This window comes from Leishmania major, chromosome 18 (assembly GCF_000002725.2).
Source record: "Leishmania major strain Friedlin complete genome, chromosome 18".
In the NCBI taxonomy this organism is placed as follows: domain Eukaryota; phylum Euglenozoa; class Kinetoplastea; order Trypanosomatida; family Trypanosomatidae; genus Leishmania; species Leishmania major.
In genome coordinates this window covers 640,043-666,911 of record NC_007259.2, presented here as the reverse complement: position 1 = coordinate 666,911, position 26,869 = coordinate 640,043, and the positions used below count along the sequence as shown (strand labels likewise).

The 26,869-nt window shown below is 60.4% G+C and overlaps 4 protein-coding genes across 4 annotated transcripts; all 4 read right to left on the bottom strand.

The window, feature by feature from the left end:
* Positions 1-586: 586 nt before the first annotated feature.
* Positions 587-3,313, bottom strand: LMJF_18_1460 (conserved hypothetical protein; the record flags this gene model as incomplete). Its single annotated transcript, XM_001682503.1, has 1 exon — positions 587-3,313. One exon carries the CDS (start codon positions 3,311-3,313, stop codon positions 587-589), a length of 2,727 nt encoding a protein of 908 aa, XP_001682555.1.
* A 4,681-nt stretch (positions 3,314-7,994) lies between these two features.
* Positions 7,995-13,889, bottom strand: LMJF_18_1450 (conserved hypothetical protein; the record flags this gene model as incomplete). Its single annotated transcript, XM_001682502.1, has 1 exon — positions 7,995-13,889. The coding sequence occupies one exon, from the start codon at positions 13,887-13,889 to the stop codon at positions 7,995-7,997; it is 5,895 nt and encodes a 1,964-aa protein (XP_001682554.1).
* Positions 13,890-20,496: 6,607 nt separating this feature from the next.
* Positions 20,497-21,198, bottom strand: LMJF_18_1440 (conserved hypothetical protein; the record flags this gene model as incomplete). Its single annotated transcript, XM_001682501.1, has 1 exon — positions 20,497-21,198. The coding sequence occupies one exon, from the start codon at positions 21,196-21,198 to the stop codon at positions 20,497-20,499; it is 702 nt and encodes a 233-aa protein (XP_001682553.1).
* Positions 21,199-23,271: 2,073 nt separating this feature from the next.
* Positions 23,272-26,631, bottom strand: LMJF_18_1430 (putative chaperone DNAJ protein; the record flags this gene model as incomplete). Its single annotated transcript, XM_001682500.1, has 1 exon — positions 23,272-26,631. One exon carries the CDS (start codon positions 26,629-26,631, stop codon positions 23,272-23,274), a length of 3,360 nt encoding a protein of 1,119 aa, XP_001682552.1.
* Positions 26,632-26,869: the final 238 nt, after the last annotated feature.

The following is a 26,869-nucleotide window of genomic DNA, read 5'->3' as shown; positions in this document are numbered from 1 at the left end:
TGCTTCACCCCGCGAACATGGCTGTGGACTTAACAGGAGTGCACACAAGCATCTGTGCGCAGCGATGGAGGGAAGAAAGCATAGGGTAAAATCGAGCACAATGCAGCGGTGCAGAATTTTCAGGTGCGAGGCGCAGTATGACGAAGGATACAACCTCCCTCCTGCCTCCTGTCGCAGCGTCGTCGCCCTCTCCTGCTCATCAAGTCACCTCGGCGAGCCGGTCATTCCTCCGCCTTGTTTATTTTTCGTTGTGCGCATGTCTCGCGCGGTCGGCTCGAACGATGCCGCCGCTGATCGGATGTCGAGGGGCGGGGGCGGGAGGTGTCAGCGCAGCCGAGGGTCCCTTGTCATCATCGCCAAACAGCACCGAAAGGAAACGCGAAGGGAGGGAGTCGGTGGGAAAAAGGCGCGCAGGCAGTTGTGCGGGTTCGCGTACACGCGCACACAGCCCTCACACCGCCCCGTCGTCCACAGAGCCGTCGCCCCATCGCTCTAGCGTACATCAGGTAGAAACAAAAAACGGAGCGGCATCACAACCCGCCAACCCTACACCCACAGCGATCATCCTTCGCTCGGTGCATTGCCGTCAGATCCAGCGTTCGTCGCGCTCCGAGTGCACCACGCGCAGCTTCTCCACATCGACGATGTGCATCTGCATCACGCCCTTCTCGAACCCCGCGACGAGGAAGTGCTGATCTGCCTTTTCGTTCTTGGATAACACATCAATGCACGTGCACACGCCAGTGCCCGGCTGCGTCAGCGCGTGCGAGAGACGCGGTGCCTGACGGCGGTGGTAGGCAAAGTCGATCAGGTGCAACTCGCCGCCCTCGTCCAGCGCCCACACCACCCATGGTATCGCGCCGCTGCAGCGGACTGCCACGATAGGCTGGTTGCCCACCTCCACCGTCACCTGCGGCGTTGCCTCGTGCTGAAGGTAGAGCCGCACGGTGCCGTCCTCGTAGCCCACCACAAACCAGCGCGTGTCCAGGATGCTATACTGCACACAGCACGGCACGGCAACCGTCTTCACGTGATGTGATTTGTCTCCCGACGCCGCGGCGTAGGGCAGGTGGCTGTTGCCGCAGGAGGGGCCGTACAGAGACGGCGACGCGATCCCGCCAATGCGACTGCATCGAACGACGCCCTGCGGAGCGGTCAGAACGCACTGGGTGCTGTCAGACGGCGCGAAGTCAAAGCCGCCGGTGACGCCGGCACTGTAGGTCACCGCAGCGTCGCCGCCCTCGTCTTGTTGCTGCACCACAGCGCTAGCAGCAGCAGTCGCAGCCGCTGAGTCCTTGACGAGACGCAGGCTCACACAGCTGCCGGGGTGTAAACCGTAGTCACTGTCGAGCAGACCGAGTCCGGTCGCGGCAGCGGCGCCAGGGCTGCCGCTGCTCATCTCGAATGGGTCGCGCTTCTCCGTCAGTGCCCAGTAGCACATGACGTTGGTGTCGTCCATTGAGACGAGCTGCTCGTACTGCTCCTCCTTGCGGGTGGCGACGGAAGTAGTGTTGTACCCCGCAACGCGGACCTGCCGCACCGGGGCAGTGTGACCGCCCACCTGCCAGCCCGTGTTGTAGGAAGGCAAGTGGAAGACGGCTCGCTCGTAGCAGCCGGCGGAGAGGTGCAGGCGGTCCGGCTCGCGAAGGTTCCAGATGCACGCGTTGCCATCCGCAGTGCCGCCGTAGACGAGGTGGGGGCGAGAGGGGCTGACACACATACACGTGACAGCTGAGCAGGAGACGAGCACCCGCTCCGGTGTCGTGACGTCGTGCACGCTCCACAGCAGCAGCACGGAGAGGAACGTGTCGAGAGTCGGAGACGGCCCCGTCCCATCAGCGGCCCCGTGCAGGGCAATGAGCTGGCGAGGGTTGGAGGGGTTCACCAGCACCTGCACAACGGGGCGGTGGCGCGTGGCGCGCCAGCAGAAGGTTGTGCACGAGGATGAGAACGCTGTCGGCGCCTTCGGCTTCGAGCTCTCCACCGACGCGGCGTCTGCGCCGGTCGCCGCTCCCGACGCCAAAGAATTGTTCTCATCCAGAGCGGCGATCATCACCGAAAGTGTGTTCGTGAGGAAGCGCTCCAGCAGTGCCGCATCCACCGAACGGATTTCTTTTGTACCAACTCCATTTCCAGCCGACTTAGCAGCCACTTCCCCATCCTCCTCGCCATCCACCCCGTCGTCGTCTTCGCCTGCACCCTCGGCGCCAGTGCCAGCGGCGGCGACACCGCTCCGGCCATTGCGCAGCAGCGCCTTGCGCCGCAGTTGGAAGAACTGCCTCTCCGCCTCTTCTTCCGGGCAGAGGCCGAGATCAGCCGGCGCCTGTACCCCGCGAGCCCGCAGCTTGCCCCGCTCGGCCTGGGTTCCAGCGTCCAGACGCTCCTCCTCGGGCGGCGCCTGCACTCCGACCTGTTCGCGCCCACTCTGGCCAAAGTCGCGTATGTACAGATCATAGGCGCTCTGTGGTGCGAGGTCCAGCACGACACCGCCGCTACTATCAAAGTCCACCATGCGGCGCAGCGCTGTGGCTCGCGCCAGGTCCTTCTGGAACTGTGCACGATACGCCTGCCGCTGTAGCTCACTCGGATCAAACGCAGTCACCGGACTCAGGGCCACTCTCCCAGCGGCGTCGGCCGCCGAAGCGCCGCCCTCGTCAGCGTTGCCCTTCCCTTCTGCTGCACCGGCCGCGGCGGCGCGACGGAGGAGACGACGCTCTTCACGCTCCACACGCTTCCGCTCCGCCCGCTCCTCAGCCGACTCTAGCCGTTTCCGCTCCTTTTCTTCCGTCGATCTCTTCAGCTCCGCCGTGGCGAAATTGCGACTGTTCCGAATGCTCTGTGCCACGACAGCGCTGTTCTCCGCCTCTATCGCGTTTAGCAGCGCTGCGTCCGCGTCGTCCGCTTGATCACTGCTACGGAGATCCTTCTTCCTGGCTGCGCGGCGCTCTTCCTTGGACTGTTTAGCGTTGGGAGTGATCGCATCGACGATAGGAGGTGCAGTGGCAGTGGCAGCAGCTGCAGCCGATGCTGCAGCTGCGGCTGCCTCTTGCTGCTTCTGGGCCTCACGCTGCGCTCGCTTCTTTTCCTTTCTGATGCGCCGCTCCTCTTCCGTTTCCTTCCGTTCAACCTGCGCATCGCCGGAAGGGGCGGTGGTGGTGGCGCTCGCAGTTGCCGTCGTCTGCGAAGGTATCCTCGATGGCGAAGATGCCTCTGCGGAAGCCGCTGCACCCTTCTTCTCAGCCTCCTCAGCCTTGCGGGCCGCGCTCCGCCTCTTCTCCTTGCGCAGCCGGCGCTCCTCCTCGCTCTCCGGCATGTCTGACCTGAGGGAGAAAACAGGTAAAAGATCAGCGAGCCTCTGTTGTGTTCGCCGCCGCACCTATGTTTCTGAAAGGGGGCGTGTTTGTGTCCTCTGTGTGTGTGTTTGTCGATCTCTTCCTTCGCCTGTCAGGATGTGTACCTCACTATGCGCGCGCATGCACTTCAGTGGATGAAGGTGGCTCTGCCGTGGCGGTCTTCCTTCGCTAGCCGGTGCACAACCACTTTTCTGTACGCTTCGCCCTGTCGCCTCCGGGTGGTTTCGGTGCTGCGGATCTGCACAGCTGCGCTTAGTACGCGTCCGTCTGCTCGCTTCCGTAGGCTTGTGTGTACGGACGATGCGGAGCCCGACAAAAAGAAAAATGAAACAAGGAGAATGAGACAGAGAGGGAGAAGCGAGATGACAGGCAAAACCACGACACGCCAGCAGCGGTGTGATGGGAACCGCTACACAGCTAGGCCAAGAAAAAAATCGCCGGCTGAGCTCATCGCCGTGGCAGCTGCTGACCCAATATGTACACATATATATGTATACACATATCTGCCCCTGCGCACATGCGAGCGTGCCTCCGTGAAGAGAAGACGAGAGCGCTCCCATGCGGGCACAGCATGCAAAGCCCTCTGGCTCGTCTCGTCAAGAGCAGCTCGTCACCATTTCCTCTGCAGTCTTCCTTCGCCTTCCTGATGCCGGCCGCCTCATCGTGATGTCATGATCCAGCGCCCACTCGTTGTGAGGACGCCGAGCAGCCTGCAGCCTGCCCTCTGGTGCGGCTGCGGGCTCTCTGGCGTCGGTGGACAGGGCTTGGCTGGCGCTGTGCCGAAGAGCCGTGTCGTCATGCTCACGCCTGGGCCAGACCACTACGAGTCGTGCCCGCGTATACAACAAGTACACGCATCCGCCTGCTGTTTCTCCTGCTACTACTGCGCTGCGGTCATGTCGAGCGTAGTTCTGGGTCTCGGCTGCTGTGTATGCAGTAGACTGGCAGTGGGCTGAACGACGCCGAAGGGCGTCGGTGTGCCCAGCTTCTTGCAAGTATGCGATAGCATTCTGTGTTCTGCACAAGACGCCTTCCACCCGGGCGGGCCTGCAAGGCATGTGGCCGCCTCCCAGCTTTTCAGCATTCTGGCGTATTACGAGACGAGGAGCGCAGTGGCGGCGCCTCCGTCCGAAGGCAAGAGGACGTACGTACAGGTGTAACCCCCCTCCTTCTCCGCGATCCCGTTCTCGAGGGCGAAGTTGCAGCACTGGCAGCCTGGCTGTGCTGCAGTGAGCCTACTAGACGGATACACACCTCACGTCCGGCTACACACCTACAGGTGTCCTGGTGGCGCAGCCAGTTCTCTCGATTACATACAAAGCAAGGTCGCACCCAGCCCTCGTGTTACCGGAATGGACGCCAACTCGCACCACCCGGTGTGGGACACGAAAGGACCGCCCGACCGAGCCCGGTCCATTCTATACGATGGGCCCCATCGTAAATACTTGACGTGAGCAAAGGAAGGAGGACACCCCAGCACAGCACGGCGCCGACGGGGCCACGGAGACGTCACCGGACGTCACCCGGGCGCTCGACTGCCTCACCTGCGACTGGGGTACCGTCACCACGGCGCCGAGCCACGGCTGCACGATACAGTTCACTATTCATTTTGAGGAAGCATACGACGCGATGCCGCCAGGGTTGACCGGAAGAGGATCGCTACCCCCCATCACCACCTTCACCTTTCCGGCGTAGACCTCCACTCAAGGTGCGGCGCTGGCTGACATGCTGCAGCGGCTATCGAAGTAGACACGGCCCGACCTGCCGAGGCGAGGGGGTGGTCAGCGCACAGGGGTAAAGTCCGTCAAACCGTTCCCCTGCGCTTCCTGCACGGCGCTGCGTCAATCAGGGCGACGCGATGGTGCCACCGCGTCGCAGAGCAGTGCTGGCAGAAGCGGAAGGACACACCTCTAGCACCTCCACGCCAGAGCATCCGCAGTCGTCGTGAGCACCCCACCAAGCATGCAGAGAGCGGAGACCCACTCGAAGCGGCCGACACTTTGCCCTCATGATTCCATGACGCTGCTGTGCCGCACCAGCTTGCATTTCTCCGCGACCGCGCGAGGAGGCTATGTCGCTCATTTCGCGCGGGGGGCGCGCAGTTTCGGCTGCGGTGTCGCCACAAGACTTCGGCAGCTCTCACACGAGTATGCAGGTATCGGCCCTCTCGGAGTGGCGCACACGCGCACGCGCCCCTCACGCGCAGCGGCCGCATGCACTTCGACGCATCGACCCCCTGGCGGGTGGTGGGCGGACTCTCTGAAGTGAGGAAGGCCAGCGGCACGCAGGCAATGACTCCCCCGCTGTGTGGAGCTCCCTTACTCGCTGTGGGCGAATGGTGCGACACAGACAGAGAACAAGTCGGGAGAGGCCGCGATGGTTCATGACAACCATGCACCCGTCGGCGCAGCGACAGCAGGCTGCGGCCCCCTTGCTTGCCGCTGCCGCGCTGGGCGTGGTGCAGTGGTGCTGGAGCTTGACCTACTGCGAGGACAACGGGATCAGCTAGGGCGCAGTCAGGTGCGTGTGGTCGCTGCTGCGGGCTCGCTCTCGCCTCCTCAGGGTGGCCGGCACGGGCCCTACAAGGGCTAGGGGGTGTTGTGGTGTGGCATGATGCGGCACATGGGGGCACAGGTGCTGGCGCTGCTGGCCCGTCGCGCGCGCCCCTCGCTTCCGCTTGTCTCTGGTGGCTGTGGGTTGGGGCAAGAGGACGGCGCCGACAAGCTTGCCAAGCCGGCGGGGGCGCTGACGCCAACTGCGTGGATCGCGGACCTGGCCGCCGGTCTCAGACGCCGGGCTGGCATCCCCCGAAACCGCGCTGCACGGCGCCACGCGCTGCGGTGGGGGCTCCTTGGGGGAGGGTGGCAAACACCTTGGATGCTGAGCGGCGCAGCTGAGCACGTCTCTGCGCCTTACAAAGATCGTGCCATGCATAGAGGCATCACCTAGCCGCACGGTCTCGGCGGTGCGCCAGTTGCTGGTGTAGCACGCTGCCACGAAAAATCGACATGTGGCACCCACTGCTTGTTGGGTAAGCTCGAAGAGCTGTCCGCCGTGTCGCCGAAACGGTGCCGGCTCCTACGGTCGATGGATGCTGTTGGTGCTGTCGTCATTGTGAGCGGCCCCCTTCTGTTTTTTGCGGCGCATCCCTCGTTTCGCTGGCGATGGTGGGCGATGCATCTTTTCGGGCACTGTCGCTGACTGCGTGCCACTACCTCCCGGCAAGTCGAGCATTTTCTGCTCCTGCTCGGCGTGGTCCTCAGCACCACCAATACCCTGCGCGCGGCGCCGAGATCCGTGAAGATGGTGTGTGCGTGTGTGCCTGTGTGTGTGTGTGTGCGTGAATGCCGCAACCAGATGCTGAGGGATATGGCCAATGACCTCAATGCTGAACACGGATTTCCTGAGTATCGTCTGCGTCCCTGACGTAGGCAATGGTGGAGAACAGGAAAAGGTAGCCTCTTCCGAGGCAGCGGACAGCACACATGAATCGATGTCAGCTGCTGGCATGTCAGCGGGCTGCTACTCGGTCAGTGGAGGCTTAGCGCATGCAGTGCTGCCGCAGGTCGCCAGTGGAGCAGCCGGCAGCTACGTTGCGGCGGCGCTCAAAGCGCTGCAGTATCCGCTGAGCCCGTTTGTGCGCGCCGGAAGTGGAGAAGGAGGCGAGCCGGCAGCCCTTCCTCGGGAGGTGCACACGTCATGCGTGTGATGCGTACGCATCGGTGCGTGTTGCACCTTCGCAGTCGAGATGAGCTCCGGGCAGCACCCACACGAGCTCCGACGTCTGCCGTCAGACCCATCGCAGGCAGCGGGGCCTAAAGAGGGGGAGGGGACAAGAAGCGACAAGAGAAGGTGAAGGTGGGTGGGTGGACGTCAAAGAACGAAAGAGGCGACCGGAAAGCAGGTGTGGAGAGGAGAGCAGGAACATGGAGGAGTGACGATGTCAAGCGGGGCAGTGCAACCGCCCAACGGTGCACAGATGTGTCGCCCCCACCCGCAAACACGCGCACAGGGAGAGGGGGAGGGGCACAAGGGCACGCCGCCTCTTTCTTTCAGGTGCGCTGGAGACGACACGAAAGCACAAAGATATCGCGCTTGGGTGGTGTGTATGTGTGTGTGTGTGTGCGGTGTGCGGAGCGGGCGGAGGCGGGTAAAAAGACGGGAGCGACGGTAGATGCGTCGTCTTGCCCAGTTAGCTGTACTCGTTCCTTGTCGCGGAGGACAACAGCAAAACAAAGGAGAATAACATGTCGCTTCTTGAACCATGCACACAACGCACAAAATGGGCTGCAGCTGTCGGCGATGGCGTCGCTCCCGCCGAACGCTGCCCTCACACACACACACGAGCGTACAGGAGCACCGAAGATAATAAGAACATGAGACAGAGTGCAGCCTATTTGCCGCGGGCCATGTCGCGCATGGCACGACAACGGCGTGAAAGCAACGGAGAAGTAGCTCGAGTGCGGTTGGGGCGAGGGGAGAGAAGGTATGAATGCGGAAACCGTCACACCACCGCGAATGTACACACACACAAACACATAGAAAGATCCACACCAGAGCCTGGGGTACCCCCCCCCCTCCTCGACAGCGTCTTGCCCCGTGCTGTCCTCCGCCTTTCCTGGGAGCCCCTCTCACGATCATCTACAACCGCTGCAGCAGCAGCGCTTGGGCGTTGGAGTCGCTGCTGCTGTTGCTGTGATGGTTTATGTTGTGCAGGTTGCTACCGCCACCCTTGTAGCCGTGATTACCGCTGCTGTGTGACATAGTGCCATCATCACTGCGGTGCTGATGATGTTGCTGATGCTGGTGCTGATGCTGATACGGGTACTGTTGCTGTTGTTGTTGACGCACAGCGGGGGCGTAGTTGTGTCCGCCGTAGGACGGATACCCACTGCCCTCCATCGGAATCGACACCGTCTGGTTGGTCGCGTAAGGACGCTGACCCGAGTTGCCGGTGCCGCCTCCGTTGTTCACGCTGTAGCTGCCCTGTATCACCGGGGAGGACATGGAACCGATACGTACGTGCGCTTGCTGAGCGTGATGCTGGTGCTGGTGCTGCTGCTGCTGCGCGTAATGGTGGTGCTGGTGCTGCTGTGACAGTGGCCCCATGCTGCGATTGCCGTGATGACTAGGAGAGAGGCCGTACCCACCGGGGCTGCCGGCGCCACCAGCGCTACTTCCTGCAGCAGCACTAACGGGCACGGTGTAGTACTTCTCCTCAGGCGTGCTAGCCGAAAGCGACATCACCGGGTAGGCCGAGAGGTACGCACCGCCGACGCCGCCACTGTTGCACGCTCCGCCGGGGCTGTACATCTGGTGTGGGTGATGATGCATCGTGGCCTCTACTGCGCCCGGACCGTAGACGTTGCCCTGAAGCGGAGACGCGGAGGCTGTGGACGATGACGGCGGTGGCAGCTGTGAACCAGTCGCGCCACCTACCGCGCTGTCACGTGTCAGAGGCTGCTCCGTCACGGGCACCATCGCCTCCCCGAGCGGGCCACCGTTGCGGGCTTCTTCGCTCGTGTCTTGGCCAGCGAATGCCTCCTCCAGCTCACTCACCACCTGTTCCAGCGCCGCCGCGTTCCCACGCCGTCCTCCTGAACCTTGGTGATGTTTGCTCTGCGTTGGAGAGATGGCCAGTGATGGCGACTGCTGCGGCGTCGCGGTGGAGGTGGGCGAGGATGTGGCCTTACCGCTTGTCGACTGCAGCTGCTTTGACTGCCTCCCTCCCTTGGCAGCCGTGTTGCTGGCCTCGCTAGTGCCGGGGGGGTGGAAGATGAGCTGCGGCTGACACATGCGGCGGATGGCCGGAGTGCACAGCAGGGAGGGCTTTGTGCAGCCCGGGCACTGCGGCACTTCCGTCAGCGCCGCCGCATCCGCCCCCTCGCAGCTCCACGGGCAGTTAAGGTGACTGTGCTTGCGGATGGCCTCAATGGTGCGCGGAAACAGCATTTCCAAAACGCCCGTCTCACGAACCGTGCACTGCGAGTGCGGCGCAGGGTAGCCTGGGCATAGCTGCACCTCCCCACCACCACCGCCCCCGGTCTCCACCGCGCTCCCCGGGGAGCCGTACACTGAGGCCCCGTTCATCGCACCCTGCTGAACGCGTGCTTGGCCGGCGACACCGTTCGCGGCGCTGTCGGTCCAGCTGCGGCTGCTGCTGCTCGCGGCACTGAAAGCAGACCACTGCGACGTCGGCGACGCGGCAGCTTTCGCGGCGGCAGCCCCGGCTCTTCGGCGTCCAGTCGCACCAACACCACCGGCGGTGCGACTCGCACTGGCTGAGGCACCGACGCTCGTCACGTCCATCTGCATCACGTCTCCGCCGAGCTCCTGCGACGCTACATCCAAGAGTCGAAGCCCTTCCAGGAACGCACGCTGAATGCGCTGAAGGTGGTTGCGACACACCCCACGGACCATGTTACTGCTCCACCGCAGCGGGTCCAGCACGTTCATGTCACGAACAGGGAAGACGGCAGTGTTGCACGATGGGCACATCAGCCCGGCGTCCTCAGCAGCGCACCCGGCACGGTTTAGCTGTACTAGAGAAGAAGTGCTGGTGCTGCGGTGCTCCGATGCATTTTGTGCAGCGTTGGTATCCGTCTGCTGCTCAGGTCGCTGTGCTGGCTGTTGGCGTGCTTCGTACCGTGCCTGGCGCTCCGCGCGCCGCGAGCGGTTCACTTGGTCCAACAAGTGCTTCACACCGCTCACGGTGAGCAGAGGCTGCTGGCGGCGGCGCACAAGATGGCCAATCGCCGCCTCACCCTCCGGAGTCAAGCCGAGAAAGGACAAGTCCGTAGCCGCGCGGTTCGACGCGGCAACACCTTCCAGCGGTTTGCTGTGCGCTGCATCCACCTCGAGGTAGCTAAGGTCCAGCGGAGTTGAGGTGATCTTGTGCAGCGGCAGTGGGCCGAAGGCTGTCACACAGTACCGGTCGAAGTCGAAATAAGCGTAGAACTTCAAGAAGCGCGCGAACAGGGTCAGCGGCGACAAGGGGCGCGGCGGCGCAACAGTTGTATCATGGCCCGCAGGGTGGGACGGTGACCGTCCTGGCTGCCCAGCCGAGTCACGATCGTGACAGTGGCCGCCGCGGTTGCTACTCGTCGGGCTTGTAGTATCGCTTAGGAGCCCTTCACCCTCCCGGTCCGCCTCAGCCCCCTTCGTGGTGGAGGCTTTGGCCGCCGTGGTCGCCGGTGCACTAGACGAGGATGCGAGATTTTGAAGCACAGATTCCTCCTCCTCCTCCTCCGCGGTGCTGTCGCCGCTCATCAGGGACTCCAACGTCACGGCCGCCGTCGCCGCCGCTGCGGCCGTGCCGTCACCATCACTTTCAGTCTGCCCAGCGTCGGCGTCCTCGAGGAATTCCACCGTGTTCAGCATCGAGATCAGCATCACCGTCGCCGCGTAGGAGCCGATGTACCCGGCTTGCCCACCCAAGATGTGGGCCTCGTAACAGCACCATGCCTTAAGGAGCAGCAGTGTGCGCTTGAGCACGTGCTGGTCCCCGATCACTGCGTCCATCTCGTGCAAGAAGCGCACGCAGTTGACACCGCCAAATTGGCCAATAGTGATGTCGTAGTTGCATCCCTCCATCGCCAGCTTCAGCACGCGCACCTCTGCCATAACCAAGGAATCGACAAAGACAGGCGTCTTGAAGCTGCGCAGGTAGTCCCGCACGCGGCCGAGTACCTCACCGGACGCGATGCTCAGCACCGCTGGCGCCACAAGACGCGGGCAGCCGTCCGTGGTTGTCGTTAGCTGCATCGTGCCATCAACGCTGCCGGTGCTGCTGTCGGTCGTCACAGGGAGCATGACCGCTTTTGCGGAGGCGTCCAGGGCGGCGCCGCCGCCGCCGCCATCGCTGAGCAAAGATGACGACAGCGGCTGCGGAGGCGAAGGTGGGGGCGTCAGTGTGGACTCCCTCGCCACCAAGCCGTCAACCTCCACCGTCACATCATTGTCGCCGTCCGGCAGCACGGTGCGCATGTTCACGCTGCCGAAGATGTAGTAGGAGATGTCGCCATAGTCGTGGCCGGTCTGTCGGCCGGCGTGGCGCAACGCGGCTGTGATGTACCCAGCCAGCGTCTCCAACTGACTGCGGCGGCGCTGCAGGCACGCCAGCGACGGCGTCAAGTATGTCAGCAGCTCGCGCTCGATCAGGCGACAGAGGCGCGGGCTCACCTCGGGCGTGAACTGAAAAAGTGACCGCGGCGCCGCATCCGCCGCGATGTCCGCTGCCATCACCTCCTCTCGCGGCAACCTCCCCTCACCGTTCACCGCTGCGCCGCCATCCCTGGCCATCATCGCCCCCGGCACACCGCCGCGACTGCCGCAGCTTACATAACTACTATTGACGCTGCCATTGTTGGGGACACCGGCAGCCGCCGCCACTGTTGCCGGTGCGGCGCTGCTTGATGGATAGTAGGACATGCCAGACGCGTTTGCCGCTGGCATCGGAGGTCGAAAGCTAACGTTGCGCTGGGGTTGCTGAGGCACCGGCACCATGCCCTCCACGGGCACCTGCGACGGCACCCGGCTCGCGGCGTCTTCTCCCTTGTACTGCATCGAGCCGCCGACGCCCCCGCTGGATTGGCCCTGCGTGTTCGAGAAGCCGGCGCAGTCGTCACGGCCACCGCCCTCAGCGCAACTGCTTCCCTCACCTGTTGCCATGATCAGCCCTCCCTGCATCGCATTCGCATCGGCGCCGTTCGTTGAGGGGACGCCGCCATGAAAGTAAGGCTGTGAGTTGTAGCGAAGGTTCTGATAGTAGTACTGCTGCTGCTGATATTGCTGCTGTGATTGCGAAGAGCATTGCGTGCCGCCACTGCTGCCACCACCACGGCGGTGCGCCGAGCCGTGGCGGGTGTGGCCGCTGTTCGCTGGATACGAGCCACTACCAGTACTGCCACCGCTGCTCATCAGCACGGGCTGAGGTGGATAGGGATAAGGTGTTTGCTGCTGCTGAACGTGCTGCTGTTGCCGCTGTTCCTCCTGCAGGTTTCGCCCCACACCCTGATGGCTCATCTGTGCATGCGCAGGCGACATGCCGGCGGCTCCTCCTCTGCCGCAATCACTCATCCCGCCATGATAATAACCATACGTCCCACCCGACCCGCTGCTTTCATGGCGGATGTGGTGGTGGTGGTGGTGGTGGTAGTTGGAGGCCATCATAGACATCATCATCATTGCCGATCCCCCTCGACCGTAAGTACTGCCCTCACCCCCCGCGCAAACAGCTGTGGCGGCACTCGTGTAGTCGCCGCCGCCGTCATCAGTGCCACTGGCGCCGCCATTCATCGAGTAACCCGTCATGATCGGGTCACCTGCGCCGTTGCCGCCTTGCGCACCATTGGCCATCATCACGAACTGCCCGCGTGCTCCGCCGAGGTGTTGGGGATGAAACTGCGGCTGCGAAAGGTTGTTGTACAGCAGAGAACCGCCGCCGCCGCTACCGTGGCCCTGGCTGTAGCCAGGGCCCAAGAGTGCGCCATGTGCGACCCCACTGGAGTTGCCGCCGCCTCCAGGCATCATCGGGATAGGTGGCGGCGGCAACGAGCCAGTCGCCGGGACGGCGCTATTCACCGTGGTGCTGCCGCCGATCGGAGTGCCCGTGCCGCCGGCAGTACTGGCAATCGCCTCCGCTGGCATGGCAGCGTCCTCTTCTTCGACCGCGCTGGACGCTACCGCTGCTCCCGACTTCTTCTTCTTGTTTTTCTTTTTCTTGCGCTTCCTGGCGGGTGTGACAACGGCCGTGGTGTCGCCCATGTCACCTGCCAAAACGTTGTCCTGACAGTGAGTGTTGTCCGTCACTGGCAGCGTGTATGATGGCAGCAGTGGCGGCGATGACCGTGCCGCCGTGGGACTGCTGTTCGCCGACGCACCCGCAGTGTAGGGAGTCGGGTCGCGGCCATCTGGCGCGTTCGAGAACTGCGCGCCACCCCCATCATGCGACGTATCACCTCCCTTGGCGCGTGCCGTGTCCTGCGCGTGAGGTGCGCGCTGCAGCAGCGGTGTCGCAACTGTTAGAAGCTGAGGAGTACTGGTGCTGCTCTGTTTACCGCTACGCTCGCTGAGCGGAGTGGGTGAGCTGCAAGACCCTGTGCCACCCCCTGCGCCACCGGCAGCAGACGGGGTGGAAAGTCGGGCGCTGAAGATGTGGCTGCCATTGCATCTGGTTGTTGGTAGCGAAGCACTGCGCCGCAGCCGCGATGGCGGTGTTGTGGAGGTAGCTCTGATTGCCTGCTTGCGATCACAGCACAGTCGCGGCGTGGACGCACGGCTGCCTCCCACGTTGTTCAGGTTGCCGGTGTCAAAACTCTCGCTCTCACTCGCGCGCAGGCACTCCGCCCTCGCCAGCGGGGACGGCGGCGAGCTCATGCAGATGAGTGGGACCGCTGCTGAGGGTGCGTCGGCGCTGTGCATAGACATGATGGAGTCTCTGTGACGGAAAAGCCGGGCAGGCGGATGACTAGCCGTGCCTGGTGAGGTTGTGGCCGTTGCTTCAGCGACGTTGTGCAGTGAGTCCGGCAGCCACATGCGGTCCTTCTCACCGCTGCCGAGATCCTGGGTTCGGGGGGAGTGTGTATCGGGCAAGCTAACGTTTCCGAGACTGCTGCTCGGGGAGCCGGGCTTGCTGCTAGAGCCTGCTGCTGCGAGAACACTTTTTCGAAGCGCTGGCATCGCGGCATCACAACTGGTGTCGGCAGTAGACGCCACAACTGGTGACGAGTCACCGCTGCTTCTCAGGGTACCGCTAGCCTCCATATTGCATATATATATATATATATATATATATGCACGCTACCGCCCTTGTATGACGGTGTTATGTGTCTAAGGGAGAAATGGCAGGTAGCAACGCCTTATATGCATAGCACTGCCGTGCAGCACACTACGCGCGTGTTAGTGTGCGCCAGTGACTCGGCTGCGTACTCTAGAGCCCCGCGTTCTCTTCGCGGTGTTCCTCTTTCTCAGCCGACCCGATTCTACACTGCTGCCACAGATGTAGGAGAGTCAGCAGTCGGTGCTGCGCCTGCGCGTGCCTGCAGGTGTATGTGCAAGCGCAACGGCACGAGGGGAGAGGAGCAATACAAACAAACAAAAAGAATGTCAGAGGAAGAGGGAGAGGGAGAGGGAGAGGGAGGGAGAGGGAGGAGCCCGAATCAACGAGAGAAAAGCGAGAACAACAAAAAACAAAAGAAGAAGGCAATCGCATTCGACGAGGCACGCGCGCGGATGCAAATCTGCTCGGGAGATGGGGCACACGCACGCACGCACACGCAACGACAACAGTAAAGGGTAACAGCAACCGACGCCCGAGAAGGAAAGACAATGCGAGAAGCAAGCGAGTGAGACAACAAAGACAACGCGAACTCACGCCGGCGAGAACCCGAAGCTGCGCCAATGAATCAACCAATCGGCGACGAGGACAGGGAAGAAAGAGGGAGGAGGGTGGACAACCTCACAACATGAGCAAGCAATCGAGATAGAGAGTGATGCAGAAGAAGCGAAGAAAAAAACAACAGAGAACGCAATGATGACGGAGCGCAGCGCGGCAGCAACCACAATCACCGCAACACCGATGATGACAAACCCCGACAGCAACGCCCACACGACGAAACAGACACGGCCAAAGAGCGATAAAAAAGGAGGAAAGTTGTAGGACGAGAGAGCAATGAAAAACAAAAACGACGATGACGACAACGACAACGACAACGACAACGACAACGACAACGACGAAGAAGCTTGAGGTAAGAGAGGAAGTCGGAAGTAGAGGCCAAGAAACGATGCGAGGAGACGTGAGAGAGGCCGCGTGGGTGAGTTTGTGTGTGTGTGTGTGTGTTGGGGGATGGAAAGGGGGGGAAGAAGAATGTCCTAAAACGAACCGACGAAAACAAATAGACCGGAACCCAGAGAAAGAGAAACAGACAAAGAGCGTGAAAGGTGAGGCGCCACCCACAGACACAGACACACCCACAGACAGAGACAATACAAGCACGAGTACGATTGCGACAGCAGCGGCGATCCACAGAGACACGGACGAGGAAGAGAATCAGAAGCTATAGAACGAAAAAAAAAACGAAGAAGGGGGCGGGGGCACAGTAAAGCGCGAGGGTGTGCAGAGAAGGTGGGAGGGAGAGAAGTGGAAAGAGTTTGTGGAGTGAAGTATACACAGATATTGATGGGCTTGGGGAAGGGAGGGGAGGATACCGCAGAGATGTACAACCATGCAAAACTAGTCGGGGACCCAAACAAAAAGACGGAAAAGGACGAGAGAGAGAGAGAGAGAGAGAGACCAAACTATAGCGACGAAGAAAAAAAGGGAAGGGGAGGGCTGCGGCGTGACCACAACGCCAGAGGAGGTGGCCTACGGACGTACGAAATGGCAGGAAACGAAGAAAATACAAAGGCGTAAAGTCAGCAAAGGCAGACGAGGAGGAGGAGGAGAGGGGGGGGCGCTTGTGTGCGTGTGCGATGATGACAGCGACGCAGACGGACACAAGCACGCGCACGAGAAGAAACGAATACGGCTATTGTGGTTTGGGAGGTGAAGGAGAAGGTGCGGAGAGAAAGAGAGGGGGTGGAGAGGAAGCCGGCACAGCGAGAAAGTAGCCACACCCTACACAGTGATGAGCCAGCGAACACAGAAAGGAGTGCGGCAGTAAAAAGGATGGGCGTTTTGGGGCGCGAATTCTTTCTTTTTTTTGTTCTTCCTCTAGGTCGAGCCAAAGATCAGTAATGCAAGGACGGGGAGGGTGAAGGTGGTATCTGATGTTAGTCGATGCGCTTCTCCTCGTCAGTTCCCACTGAATATCTGCTTTCGCTTTCGAAGCGTCTGTTTTCCTCCGATGCCGATGCAGCTGTCTTCACGCTTCGTTTTTTTTTCCTTGTCTTCCCGCAGCTACAGTGCTGCGATGCGTCAGGCAACCAGCCACACACTCTCGGCAGGAATGCTTACTCGCTTTCTCTCTTACCCCTCTTTAGGTCCGCCCCTGCTTGCTTGTCGGCCTTGACGGTCGTTTACACTTGTGGCTGTTTGTTTGGGGTATGTGTGTGCGTGTGTGTGTGTGGGGGGGGGGGGGAGGGGGGGGAATGACTTGGCTCGGTGTGCGCGACGAGGAAACAGCAGCAAAATTCAAGATAAAATGAAAAGACACGCACACACAAAATATATATATAGGTATATATAGGTATATATATATATATCATACCAACGACTATGACGTCGTGTGCAGCCAGCGCGGCTGCAAGCGAGGTACAAAGACAGACAGACTCACACACACACACGTACACACACAGGAGGGGAGGAGGCGAGCGCCAACCCCACGAAAGAAAAAAAGGGGAAAAGAAAAATGAAAAAAGGGATAAAAACCTCGCCTACTTAGTTAATCGATGCGAAGTCTTTGTGTGTGCGTGTGTGTGTGTGTATATCGTAGCTGTTATTTCTGATATTGCTGTTAAGCAGCCTGTATACTGTAAGGGAGGGAGGGGAGGGGGGCTTCACTGATGACAAATCTCCTCGATGCCGTTCCGTGTGCGTTCGCGGTTTATCTTCGCTTTCTTCGGCTTCTTATTCTCTTCTCGACTTCTCACGCCTCTCGTTTATGATGACTCTCTCGCTCTGCGATGTCGCTCTCTCTCTCTCTCTCTCCTCCACCACCACCACCCCGCTGTGTCGCGTCGGTGTTGAATAAGAGAAGACGAGCCGGCAAGCGGGGGGAGAGAGAGGGGACGCCTCGGAAGAGAAAAAAAAAGGAACGCAAGTGTGTGCGTGAGAGAGAGCGCGCGGGGGGGGGGGGGGGACGCCGACACACCGACACAGAAACGCGCGTTTTATTTTGTGTGTGTGTGTGTGTGTGTGTGTGTGTGTGTTTGGAGGGGGAAGGAGGAAGGGAGAGAGGTTGTTGTTGTTTCGGCTGCTGTGCGTATGTTTGCCGAATGAATGTATGCAAGGAAGATGCGGTGGTGGTGAGGGGTGGATGTGAGGCAGCCAAGCTAACGGAGAAGAGCGATGCTGTGCGCAACAGCAACTCTCCTGTAATCTTTCCTCTCACGCCTGCTGTGTCTTCCGCACCGTTGTTGCGATATGGAAAACGAGGCTCTGGCGTCGACACGGAAAGAGGGACAAGGATGCGGGAGAGAGAACGCTAAAGAAAACAAAACAAAAACACGAAGACGCAAACCTGGGAGGAGACGCTGATGCCAACAGTGAAGTGATGATGAACACACGCGCTCGCACAAAGACAGAGTCCAAAAATAAAAAAAGGAAAAGGGATTGCAACAGATGGCAGCGACAAGTCGCCAAAGGTAGGATGCCTCCTCCTCCTCCTCCTCGCTCTCTCTCACTTGACCCCGTTACCCTGAGTCGACAACGTAAAACGACAAGAACGAGCACCTCCAGCGTAACAGCAACCGCGACAACGACAGCAACAGCAAAGTAGCGCCAGGATAATCAGCCAAAAATAAAAAGGAGGCGAGCAAGTGCCAAGATACATGCACTCGAAAATCGAAACAAAAAACGAAATCGACCGCCAGAAACTCACAGACAGGCAGACAGAGAGGGTTCGTAGTCAACAAATATAATATAGATATCTATATATATATATATATAATATTTGTGGGTGTGGGTGTGGGTGTAAAATAGCCGCGGAGGTAGTGGTAGAGAGAAAAGCAGCGCGAACACGCAGAGGTGCGGAGGGAGGGGGGGGGGGGGGGGGGCGGAGTGATCACACAGGAGGGAGACACGGATTACAGAGACGCAAAACACCAAAAGGGAGAGAAAAAGAGAGAGAGAAAACGGCAGGAGCCGTGGAATGCCTTCCCTCGCCGAGTCACAGACAGAGAAACAGATAGGCGTACCCAAGAACGCCTAATAGTGACAGCAGAGACCACGACGACTGTGGTGTGCAGTCGCCGGCTCAACAACAACAACAACTGCCAAGCAACACGACAGAAACGAAAACGAGAGAAGTGTGAGAAAGGCGTAAGCCGAAGGAGGCAACACACTTCGCAGGACGACAGAGAGTGACAGACAGACAACGAAGAGAGAATACAGCAACGAGCGCACGCAGCACAGGACAACACGAGAACCAGCAACGAGAAAACAAAATAAAGGGGGGTGGCGTGGAAAGGTCGAAATATAGAGAGAGGGACAACGACAAAGGAAAAGATGAAGGACGAAGTCAAGCAGGATGTCCAGCACACAAGTCGAATAAGCAACGCGGCTATGTGAGAGAAAGAGAGACACACACACACAGACAGATACAGACAGACAGGGGCGCAGAGACGCAGAGAGGAAGGGAGGGAGCGTGCTACCTTCCAATTGATATACAGAGTCCCACAACAGCCAAGAGCAGTCGTGCTATCGAAGCAGCGGAAACGGCTGATGCGTGGCGATGTCCACACACAGAAAAAGGAATGCACTTACACGAAATCCGTACACACGCAGAGAGATCGACCGGCAAAGAGAGAGGCTGTCAGCCGCACGGCTGTGTCGGTGACAGCTCTGCTCGCGCGCGCGCACCAAACAGGCGTCCGTGCGTCTTTCTGTTTGGCCCGCTCGTTTTCGTGTATGTGTGATGATAGGGGGGATGCGCGCGCGTGTGCGTGAGTGAAGGGAGAGGAAGATGACCTCGGAGGTTTGATTCCCTGTTCTTTCGCTCCTTTTTTGTTGCTTGTTGTGGGTGTCGTCCGTGCCGTGGTGGTCGCTCGACGCAGAGATATGGGCAGCGATGAGGGCAACGGGGAGAGAGAGAAGTTGAGGGAGCGGTGAAAGAGGGCAAGCCATTCACGAGCCACAGTCGCACGCACCAGCAGCGCCAGCGATGGTGTTCGAGAGGTGGCGAGCACCGAGGCTGACAAGAGAAGACAGAACCCTACGACACAAAGAGAGCGAGAGAAGAAGGGAGGAGCGCAAGGAAGAAGAGGACGACTAAACCTGCAGGATCAGTGTTTGCTTGCAGCTGTTCATGCGCGCCGGACTTCAAGGAAAACGCAGCGAGCTCTCCGCAAGCACTGACAAGTACAGAGCGTCCGTGCAGTGTCGACGGTCTCCCGCCCCACCCGAAATCTAGCTCCTCTGGCCCTGGCAACGGAGTCTTGGCACAAGGGGGAAAGATAGTGTGGCACAGATCACTGACAAGAGACTGAAGCCCACACGAAAAGAGAAAGACGCACACATACACACAGACCACCATCTACTCACTTGGTCTCGCGTCATAGAGAGATAGCAGCTGCGCCGTGGACAGCAGGGGGCATGGGGCTCTTTCAAGACCTTGAGCCGTCCCCGGACGTGTGCTCAGTTGCCTTCGCTCGTTCTTCGAGTGTTCCCTCCTCTCTGCCTACATATGGAACTGCAGTGTGCTGAGCTGCATCGAAAGGGGTTACACGCCGTGGGTCATCTGCTGCGGCTCATGAGACACACAGACACACACACACACACACACACAGAGAGAGAGAGAGAGACAGCGGCACGCTGTCCTTTTCGCTTGCACGCACGTGTGCTCCTCGCAAAACAAAAAAAAAACCTGTGCAATGACAGCAATGGTCTAAACACCACACGCAGAACGAGTGATGAAGGGCAACGATGAGAGAGAGACGCACGCACAAGGAAGAAAGCGACGCGGGAGAGCACCACTCGACAGGCATCAGTGGCGCGCGCGCGCCCCCCCCCGTCAGAGCTGGTGTGCAGATCTGCGCAAACACCGAGCTACACGCGGAAGAGATGGCAGCAGGCAAGACCGCACCCACCAACACAGCGGAGGGCGACAGCGTCTTCTGAAGGGCAGACGTAAACGTCAAGAAGCCAAATAAAAAAAAAAATGATGCGATCATGGTGCCGACAAGGCGAGACGTGAAAGAAGACGACAAAGAAACACGCACGGAAAGAGTGAGACCGAGCGGGCACGTGCAACAGACACGCACACGCACACGCGCAGAGAGAGAGAGAGGGGAGTTTGTGTGTGCGTGTGTGTAGTGATGGAGCAGGCAAACGCCGAAGCGAACAAACAAAAATTGATCATACACGTCCGTCATTACGGACGAAGGAAAGTGATGAGAAAGAGGAGGAATAGAAACAAAGACGACGAAGGCGCCTCCACAAGCAGCACTGCTCCTCGCGCTACGTCATCCTCCTCCTCTAACCTCCTCACATCAAATTCTTCATCTTCTCCAACACTTGCGGGTACTTCTGCGTGATGAGTCGCATGTCCTCCATCTGTACGTATCCCTGCTTGCGGATGTCCAGAAAGCCCATGAGCCGACGCGCCTCCTCATCAATCACGCGGCGCACCTCGCGGTCGTTGACGTCGTAGTCGCCTACGTAGCGCGTTGCTGCCGTGATGACAGCCTTGATGTCCGTCAGTGACAGGAAGCCGTCGCCGTCGTCGTCGTAGGCGTTAAAAACTACGTAAAACAGATCGTCGGTGCTGTACACGACTGCTACATGGTACATCAGAAACTTCTTGAAGGTGATCACCCCTTCGTTGTTGATGTCGTACCCGCGAAAGAGGTGACCGTAGTAATCGATGCCCTCCTCCTCTGCCGCGTCTTTGTCGGCGCCCGCGTTGGCCCCAGCAGCCGCCTGCTGCCTCTCCCCTTTGTAGCGGCTGGCCCCTAACTTGTCGAAGATGCCGCCCTGCTGCCACCTGCGTTGCTCTTGACGAATTCTACGATTCTTGAACACGCCGACGCTCTCCACGTACTGTTTGAAGAGGAGCGGGGTCATGACCCCAGATGGAGCGGCCTTCATGAAGCGGGTGTGCAGGAAGCCGATGGCTTCCTCGGAGATGCGTTCTTTCGCAACCTCCCGGTAATCATTCATCTGCTCGCGCGAGATCCTGCCGCCCATCTTTGGAGGCCTCTGGGTCAGCAGAGGGGGCGTGGGCAGATACACGAAAAGATGATAGGGAGGGCCAGCGTGAGCCACAGGTGGTACGAGAGGGAAATGATGATGACAACGGTAGATGATGGGGGGCTGTGCGCTTTGGCTTTCGATCACCTTTGATTCTGTTTTGCCCCGTTGGCACACAGGAGACACTCGCGTGAAGAGCAGGGTCGGGAACAGCTTGCACAGAGACACCCGCAACTACACGCAGATGCGGCTGCTGTTGTCAAACAGCGTTGTTGAAGTGGAGAAACGTGGGGAAGAGAAGCAGATCAGAAGACGAGAGACGAATACAGGAGATGATCCGCCTGCTGACGTACACGCAGGCCCACCTACTCCGTTGCGCGTGGAGCACTTCTCCTGAAGGAGGATGGGGGAAAGAGGAGGTGAGCATCTGGAGGAAAGATGAAGATTCCTTTGGTTTCAATATAAAAGCGGCCGTATTCCATCGTAAAGAGGTCGACACCTATTACACACACACACGCAACCGCAGCCCACCTACCGCTGTCGCACGGCGGCAATGACAGGGAACCGAGTCAACTGACGCTCTCCGGCGTCGTTCAGCCCACTGCCAGTCTACTGCATACACAGCAGCCGAGACCCAGAACTACGCTCGACATGGCCGCAGCGCAGTAGTAGCAGGAGAAACAGCAGGCGGATGCGTGTACTTGTTGTATACGCGGGCACGACTCGTAGTGGTCTGGCCCAGGCGTGAGCATGACGACACGGCTCTTCGGCACAGCGCCAGCCAAGCCCTGTCCACCGACGACAGAGAGAGCCCGCAGCCGCACCAGAGGGCAGGCTGCAGGCTGCTCGGCGTCCTCACAACGAGTGGGCGCTGGATCATGACATCACGATGAGGCGGCCGGCATCATGAAGGTAAAAAGTAAGGAAAAAAGTGCTCGCCCTCGCGTTCCCTTCCCTCTTTGATACACACGCACACGATCACCCACACACACAGTCGCTGAAGAATGGAATGCTGCGCCAGGCGAGCATAGCAAAGACAGAGGCCTTTCTTCTCCCTGACCCCACCCGTTCGCAGCACACGCGAGAGGGAGCACCTAAAGATTTTCAGGTGTATTCAGCGCCAGTCTGCACCCTCCTTTCTCTCTCCCATCATATCTGGTTGAAGTGCATGCGTGTCGCAGGTGTCTTCGAGTACTTGTTCTCCTGTTTCGTCCTGCTGTTGCGACAGCGCAGCGCACACACTCACACACATACACAAAGAGGGGAGAGAGACGCACGAGAGACGGCAGTCCGTCAGAGAGGAGCTGTACACCAGCGAACAGACACGACTTAGCGTCGACATGCGGCAGTTGGTCAGCGAGGACCGACAACAGAGAGAAGGGAGCGGAGGGAGAGCGACCGACAGAGGAGGAGAAGCATCTGGCAGAGGCAACGGGTGACAGGAGTGAGAGCGGAGACCTCAAGAGACAGAGAGGAAAAGGGTCGACGGAAAAAAAAAAATGACAGTGGCGAGAGAGTGCGCCACACACACGTCGGCTGACACACACATACACACATGCACACGGGCCCACGCATGCATGAGAACACTCTGTCCCAAGGCACGCTCGTGCGTATACGACACACGGCGCGCACGATGAGGGAGTGAGAGAGGCACACACACACACACACAAACACATAACCACGCGAGGAAAGAAGTCGAGGCGGCTCACAATAAACTCTAAAACTGGCAAGCGAAGAAGACAACGAAGAGAACGTGTTCACAGTACATAAGAGAGAGCAAGAAACAAAAAGTGGGAGAGAGAGAGAGAGAGCGAAGGAGAGAGGACAAGGGTGCCAGGCAGGAAAGAGGGTGTGAAGAAGGTTCAAGCAGCGGATAACGCTTCACGCCTGCGGTATCCAAATATTCGTGTCGAGGTGTGGGAGGGTGGGTGAATAAATGGAGCTGTGGTGCAGCCGAAATAACAATTTTGTAAAACGAAAAACGCGATGGGAAGGGAGCAGCTCAGATAAGGCATTCTTCGCGTTGCCGTCATACGTGCACAATCTAGCTGCACCGACCTCCTGCAGTACCTAATCCTCCTCCCCATCTGAGTCCGGCAATGCCGTCCAGCCGCTCAGCGCCGCCGCCGCCGTGAGGATGCTCGCAACCGAAAGCGCACGCGCCGTGTTGGGCGATGATGCACACGCAGCGGCGGCGGCTTCGGAGGTGGGCCGAGGCAGCATAGGCAGTGGCGAGCCATGACGCGACACTGCCGAGGACTCCATCTTCAACGATACGGAATTGGCAGAGGAACCGGAAGCGGTGCTGGCGGCCGCGGCAGAGGAACCGCCTTCCATGCTGCGTGGAGACGAGAAGCGTCTCGTTTGCCGCTGCAACGTGCGCAGCTGCGCCCTGAGCGCGGCTACCTCCACAAGCGCACAACGCTGTGCGTGCTTGACGGCGTTCTCCTTCTCCTTGGCAAAGACACAATGTAGGGCCGTGGCGCGCCGACGACGCAACGTCATCTCCTCTTGCTGCTGCTGCTTCACAAGCAGCCTGCGTTGGCGAATCTCGTCGCTGGCGAGCATCAGTAGGCGCCGCTCCGTTCCGGCCAGCAACATCTTTGTCGCGCCATTGGCGGAGGTGGCGACGGCGATGGCAGGGCAATCTGTGCTGTTCGACGAGCCCAACGCGCTGCGTTTCTTGGGGGATGCGCACGGGCTCGCTTGCCCAGATGCCCTTGCAAAGGCACTACCGCCCGACAGCCTGTCCGCCATCGTGGACGCCGCCTCCAGCGTGCCGGTTGCCGAAAGGAAAGACTCCGGATACCCAGTCGTAGAGATATCCGTCACGGCGGTGGAGCTGGTAGCGCTCCTAGCGCGGCCTCTCTTCGCGTCCAGTGCACTAGTGGCCTGAGCAGCAAGTGCCGCGGGGGAAATCCACTGGTCCGGGTGCTGCTGCTGGTGCTCCGACTGTTGCTGGTGCCAAGGTTGGTTTCCAGCGAGCCTGACGCCGACATCACACCGATGCTCTAGCTGAGCAGCATCGTCGTAAACGCTGGGGAAAGAGCTGCGGCGAGCCTTCGCCTCCGCAGCGGGGGCGGACGCGCAATCCACCGCCTCTGCGACCAGCACGCCCTGGCCAAGAACCACCTGCATGGCGCTACCAGAGAGCTGGCGCCGCTGCGACGCCTCCTCAGTTGCCATGGAGGAGCGTCGCTGTGAGGCCCGACGTACATGGTATCTGTCAGCTGCCTCACGCCCAACCAACTGACGCCTATCACGCCCCTCGCGACCCTCGAGGTACAGGCGGTCGAGTCGCTCGTAGAAGCACACGAAATAGCGGTCGCGCTCGACCCGACACACTTGCAGCAAACCGTTGCGCCACGTCATCTCCTCCGTCGTGAGAGCGGCGAGGCGGCGTCGCACCAGGACAGCCTGAATCACTTTCGCCTGTTGGCGATGTAGGCGGCGCCACGCGAGCTGTTCCTCTCGCTCGATCAGCTGCTCCCGCTCACTCGCCTCGTCATGCAGGAGGAACTCCAGCTCTTTCTCAAAGGACAGCGGCTCCTCTGCCTCCGCCTTCGCAGCTGCCGCGGCAGCGTTCTCGCGCTGATGTTTTGCCGCGCGAGCGAGTCGACGGAACTGGCGATCCTCCTCAGCGAGTCGGACTGATCGCTGCCTCTCCTTCTCCTTCGCCAATCGCTCTCGCCGCTGCTTGTCGAGCACCTCTCTGTCCTTGTCCGCTAAACTCGACATGGGGCGCGCTCGGTGGAGGAAGGAGGCGTGTGCGGGGTTGCTGCGGCGGGTGGCGCCGTTGATGCTGCTGCTATTGTGCAAGGTTTGGTTTACCCTGACCCCCGTCGATGCTGCTCCGGCAGACGAGCTATAGCTGCGGCCGTTCGCCGTCATCTGCGCACTGCTGCTACAACGCGGAGTGATTGACTGGCCCCGCGGCGACGCGGCCAAGGAAGCCGGTGACGCTGCCGCTGCTGCGTGAAGGTTCGTGAAGCTGCGAGGTGTTCCCCAGTGGCGTGGCGTTGAGGCCGTGGAAGACGCGGGCGGCATCGCGACTCGGTTCACCGTCGTGATGCGCGTCCCTGGACGGTACGAGGACGCCGTGCGGTGACGGTTGTCTCCGCAGCCAGCCGCCGTGCCATCTTCGCTGCAGTCCTCCGACGTGGTGTGCGTGTTGCGGGTGCTCGGCTGAGCAGACGCCGCCGACCGTGCATCTACGCCACTGGCGCGTGCAACGCCACACGCAGGTCGCAGAAGCGGCGCACTCCCCGGGCGGAAGGCCCGATTTACGCCCGCCGACTGCGCCATCGCCTGCTCCTCGGCGCCAACGGGTGAGCCGGCGCAGCTGCTGTAGCTGCTGTAGTGGGCCGCTCTCTCCCCCAGGTCGCCGCTGTTCACGAGTGCGTTGGGGTGCGTGTGCCAGCCTGTCGACAGCCCACCCTCCACCGCCTCCGCATCCGCTGTCTCCTCCTCCCGCCACGTGGATGACGACAACGGCTCACCAGGCGCGTCGGCCTCGGCACAACGAGGCTTGGCGGCCGGCCGTGGCGACAGAGATAATGGCGAGTACGCCCGGAACGCTTGCGGTGTGGTAGCGACGCCATTGCGGGCCAACATTGTCAACCGCGCCGGCGTGCCAAGGTGCACCGTGTTCGGCGCATGGCTTTCAATGCCGCTACGCACCCCATCCGTCGTCACACATGGGGATCCACGTCGCATGCGAGGCGAGAAGCCGTTACCGTCGTCGATGTGAGCTGTGGAGTCGCTAGTTGTGCCGGTCGACGGTGATGCAGCGCCAGCTGCGCTTGTGATGCGTGTTGATCCGCGCGCGGGGTACACCCTCTGTTGCTGCTGCTGCAGACGCCACCGCTGCTGAAGCAGCTCTTCTTGCCGCTCTTGCTCTCTGCGCAGCGCCTCCCGCTCTCGATCACGCTGCTCCTTCCTCTCCTTCTCCCTCTGACGGCGCAGCTCCTGTTGCCGCTCCCTCTCACGCTTGCGAAAGTGCTCCTGCTGCGCCTTAGTGTACTGTGAGGTAGATGCCTTGCCGCTTTGCGGCGGCGCCGACGAGGTGCGGTTGCGTGTGCTAGCCCGCGCGGCTTGTCGTTGGTACAGCTCTCTGTACATATCCGACATAGAGGGGGCCGCCATGGAATACGGATTGGCGACTCCATGGCCGCCGGTTTTGCCACTAGCGCGCTGGCCATACTCGGATAGGGCAGCGCGCAGCGCGAGGTCGTACTTGCGCTTCGTTTCTTCATTCGAAAGCACTTCGTAAGCACGGCACACTGCGCGGAAGCGCTCCGCCGCTGTCGGGTCGCCCAAGTTCTTGTCGGGGTGGTACTTGAGGGCGAGCGACTTGTACGCAAGGCGCACCTCCTCGGCAGAGCTGAAGTCGGCAATGCACAGGACCTCGTAATGGCGCCTTCTCTCCATTATGATTATCGGCTGCCGCAGTAGGCGAGGGTCGATGTCACCGCACAAGGCGGTCAGTCGTCGGCCCTACCTCTCTGTTCTTCTCACGTACTCAAGGGCGGCAGCGAGACGATCAGCGATACACCAACGTGCACACACGCGCATGCACAACACCCCCCTCTCGCCCAGCGATCGGTATTCCGCGTCTGAACAAGGTGCGTCTTCGGGTGTGCAGATATCTGAGTGCCGTTCTCTGTGG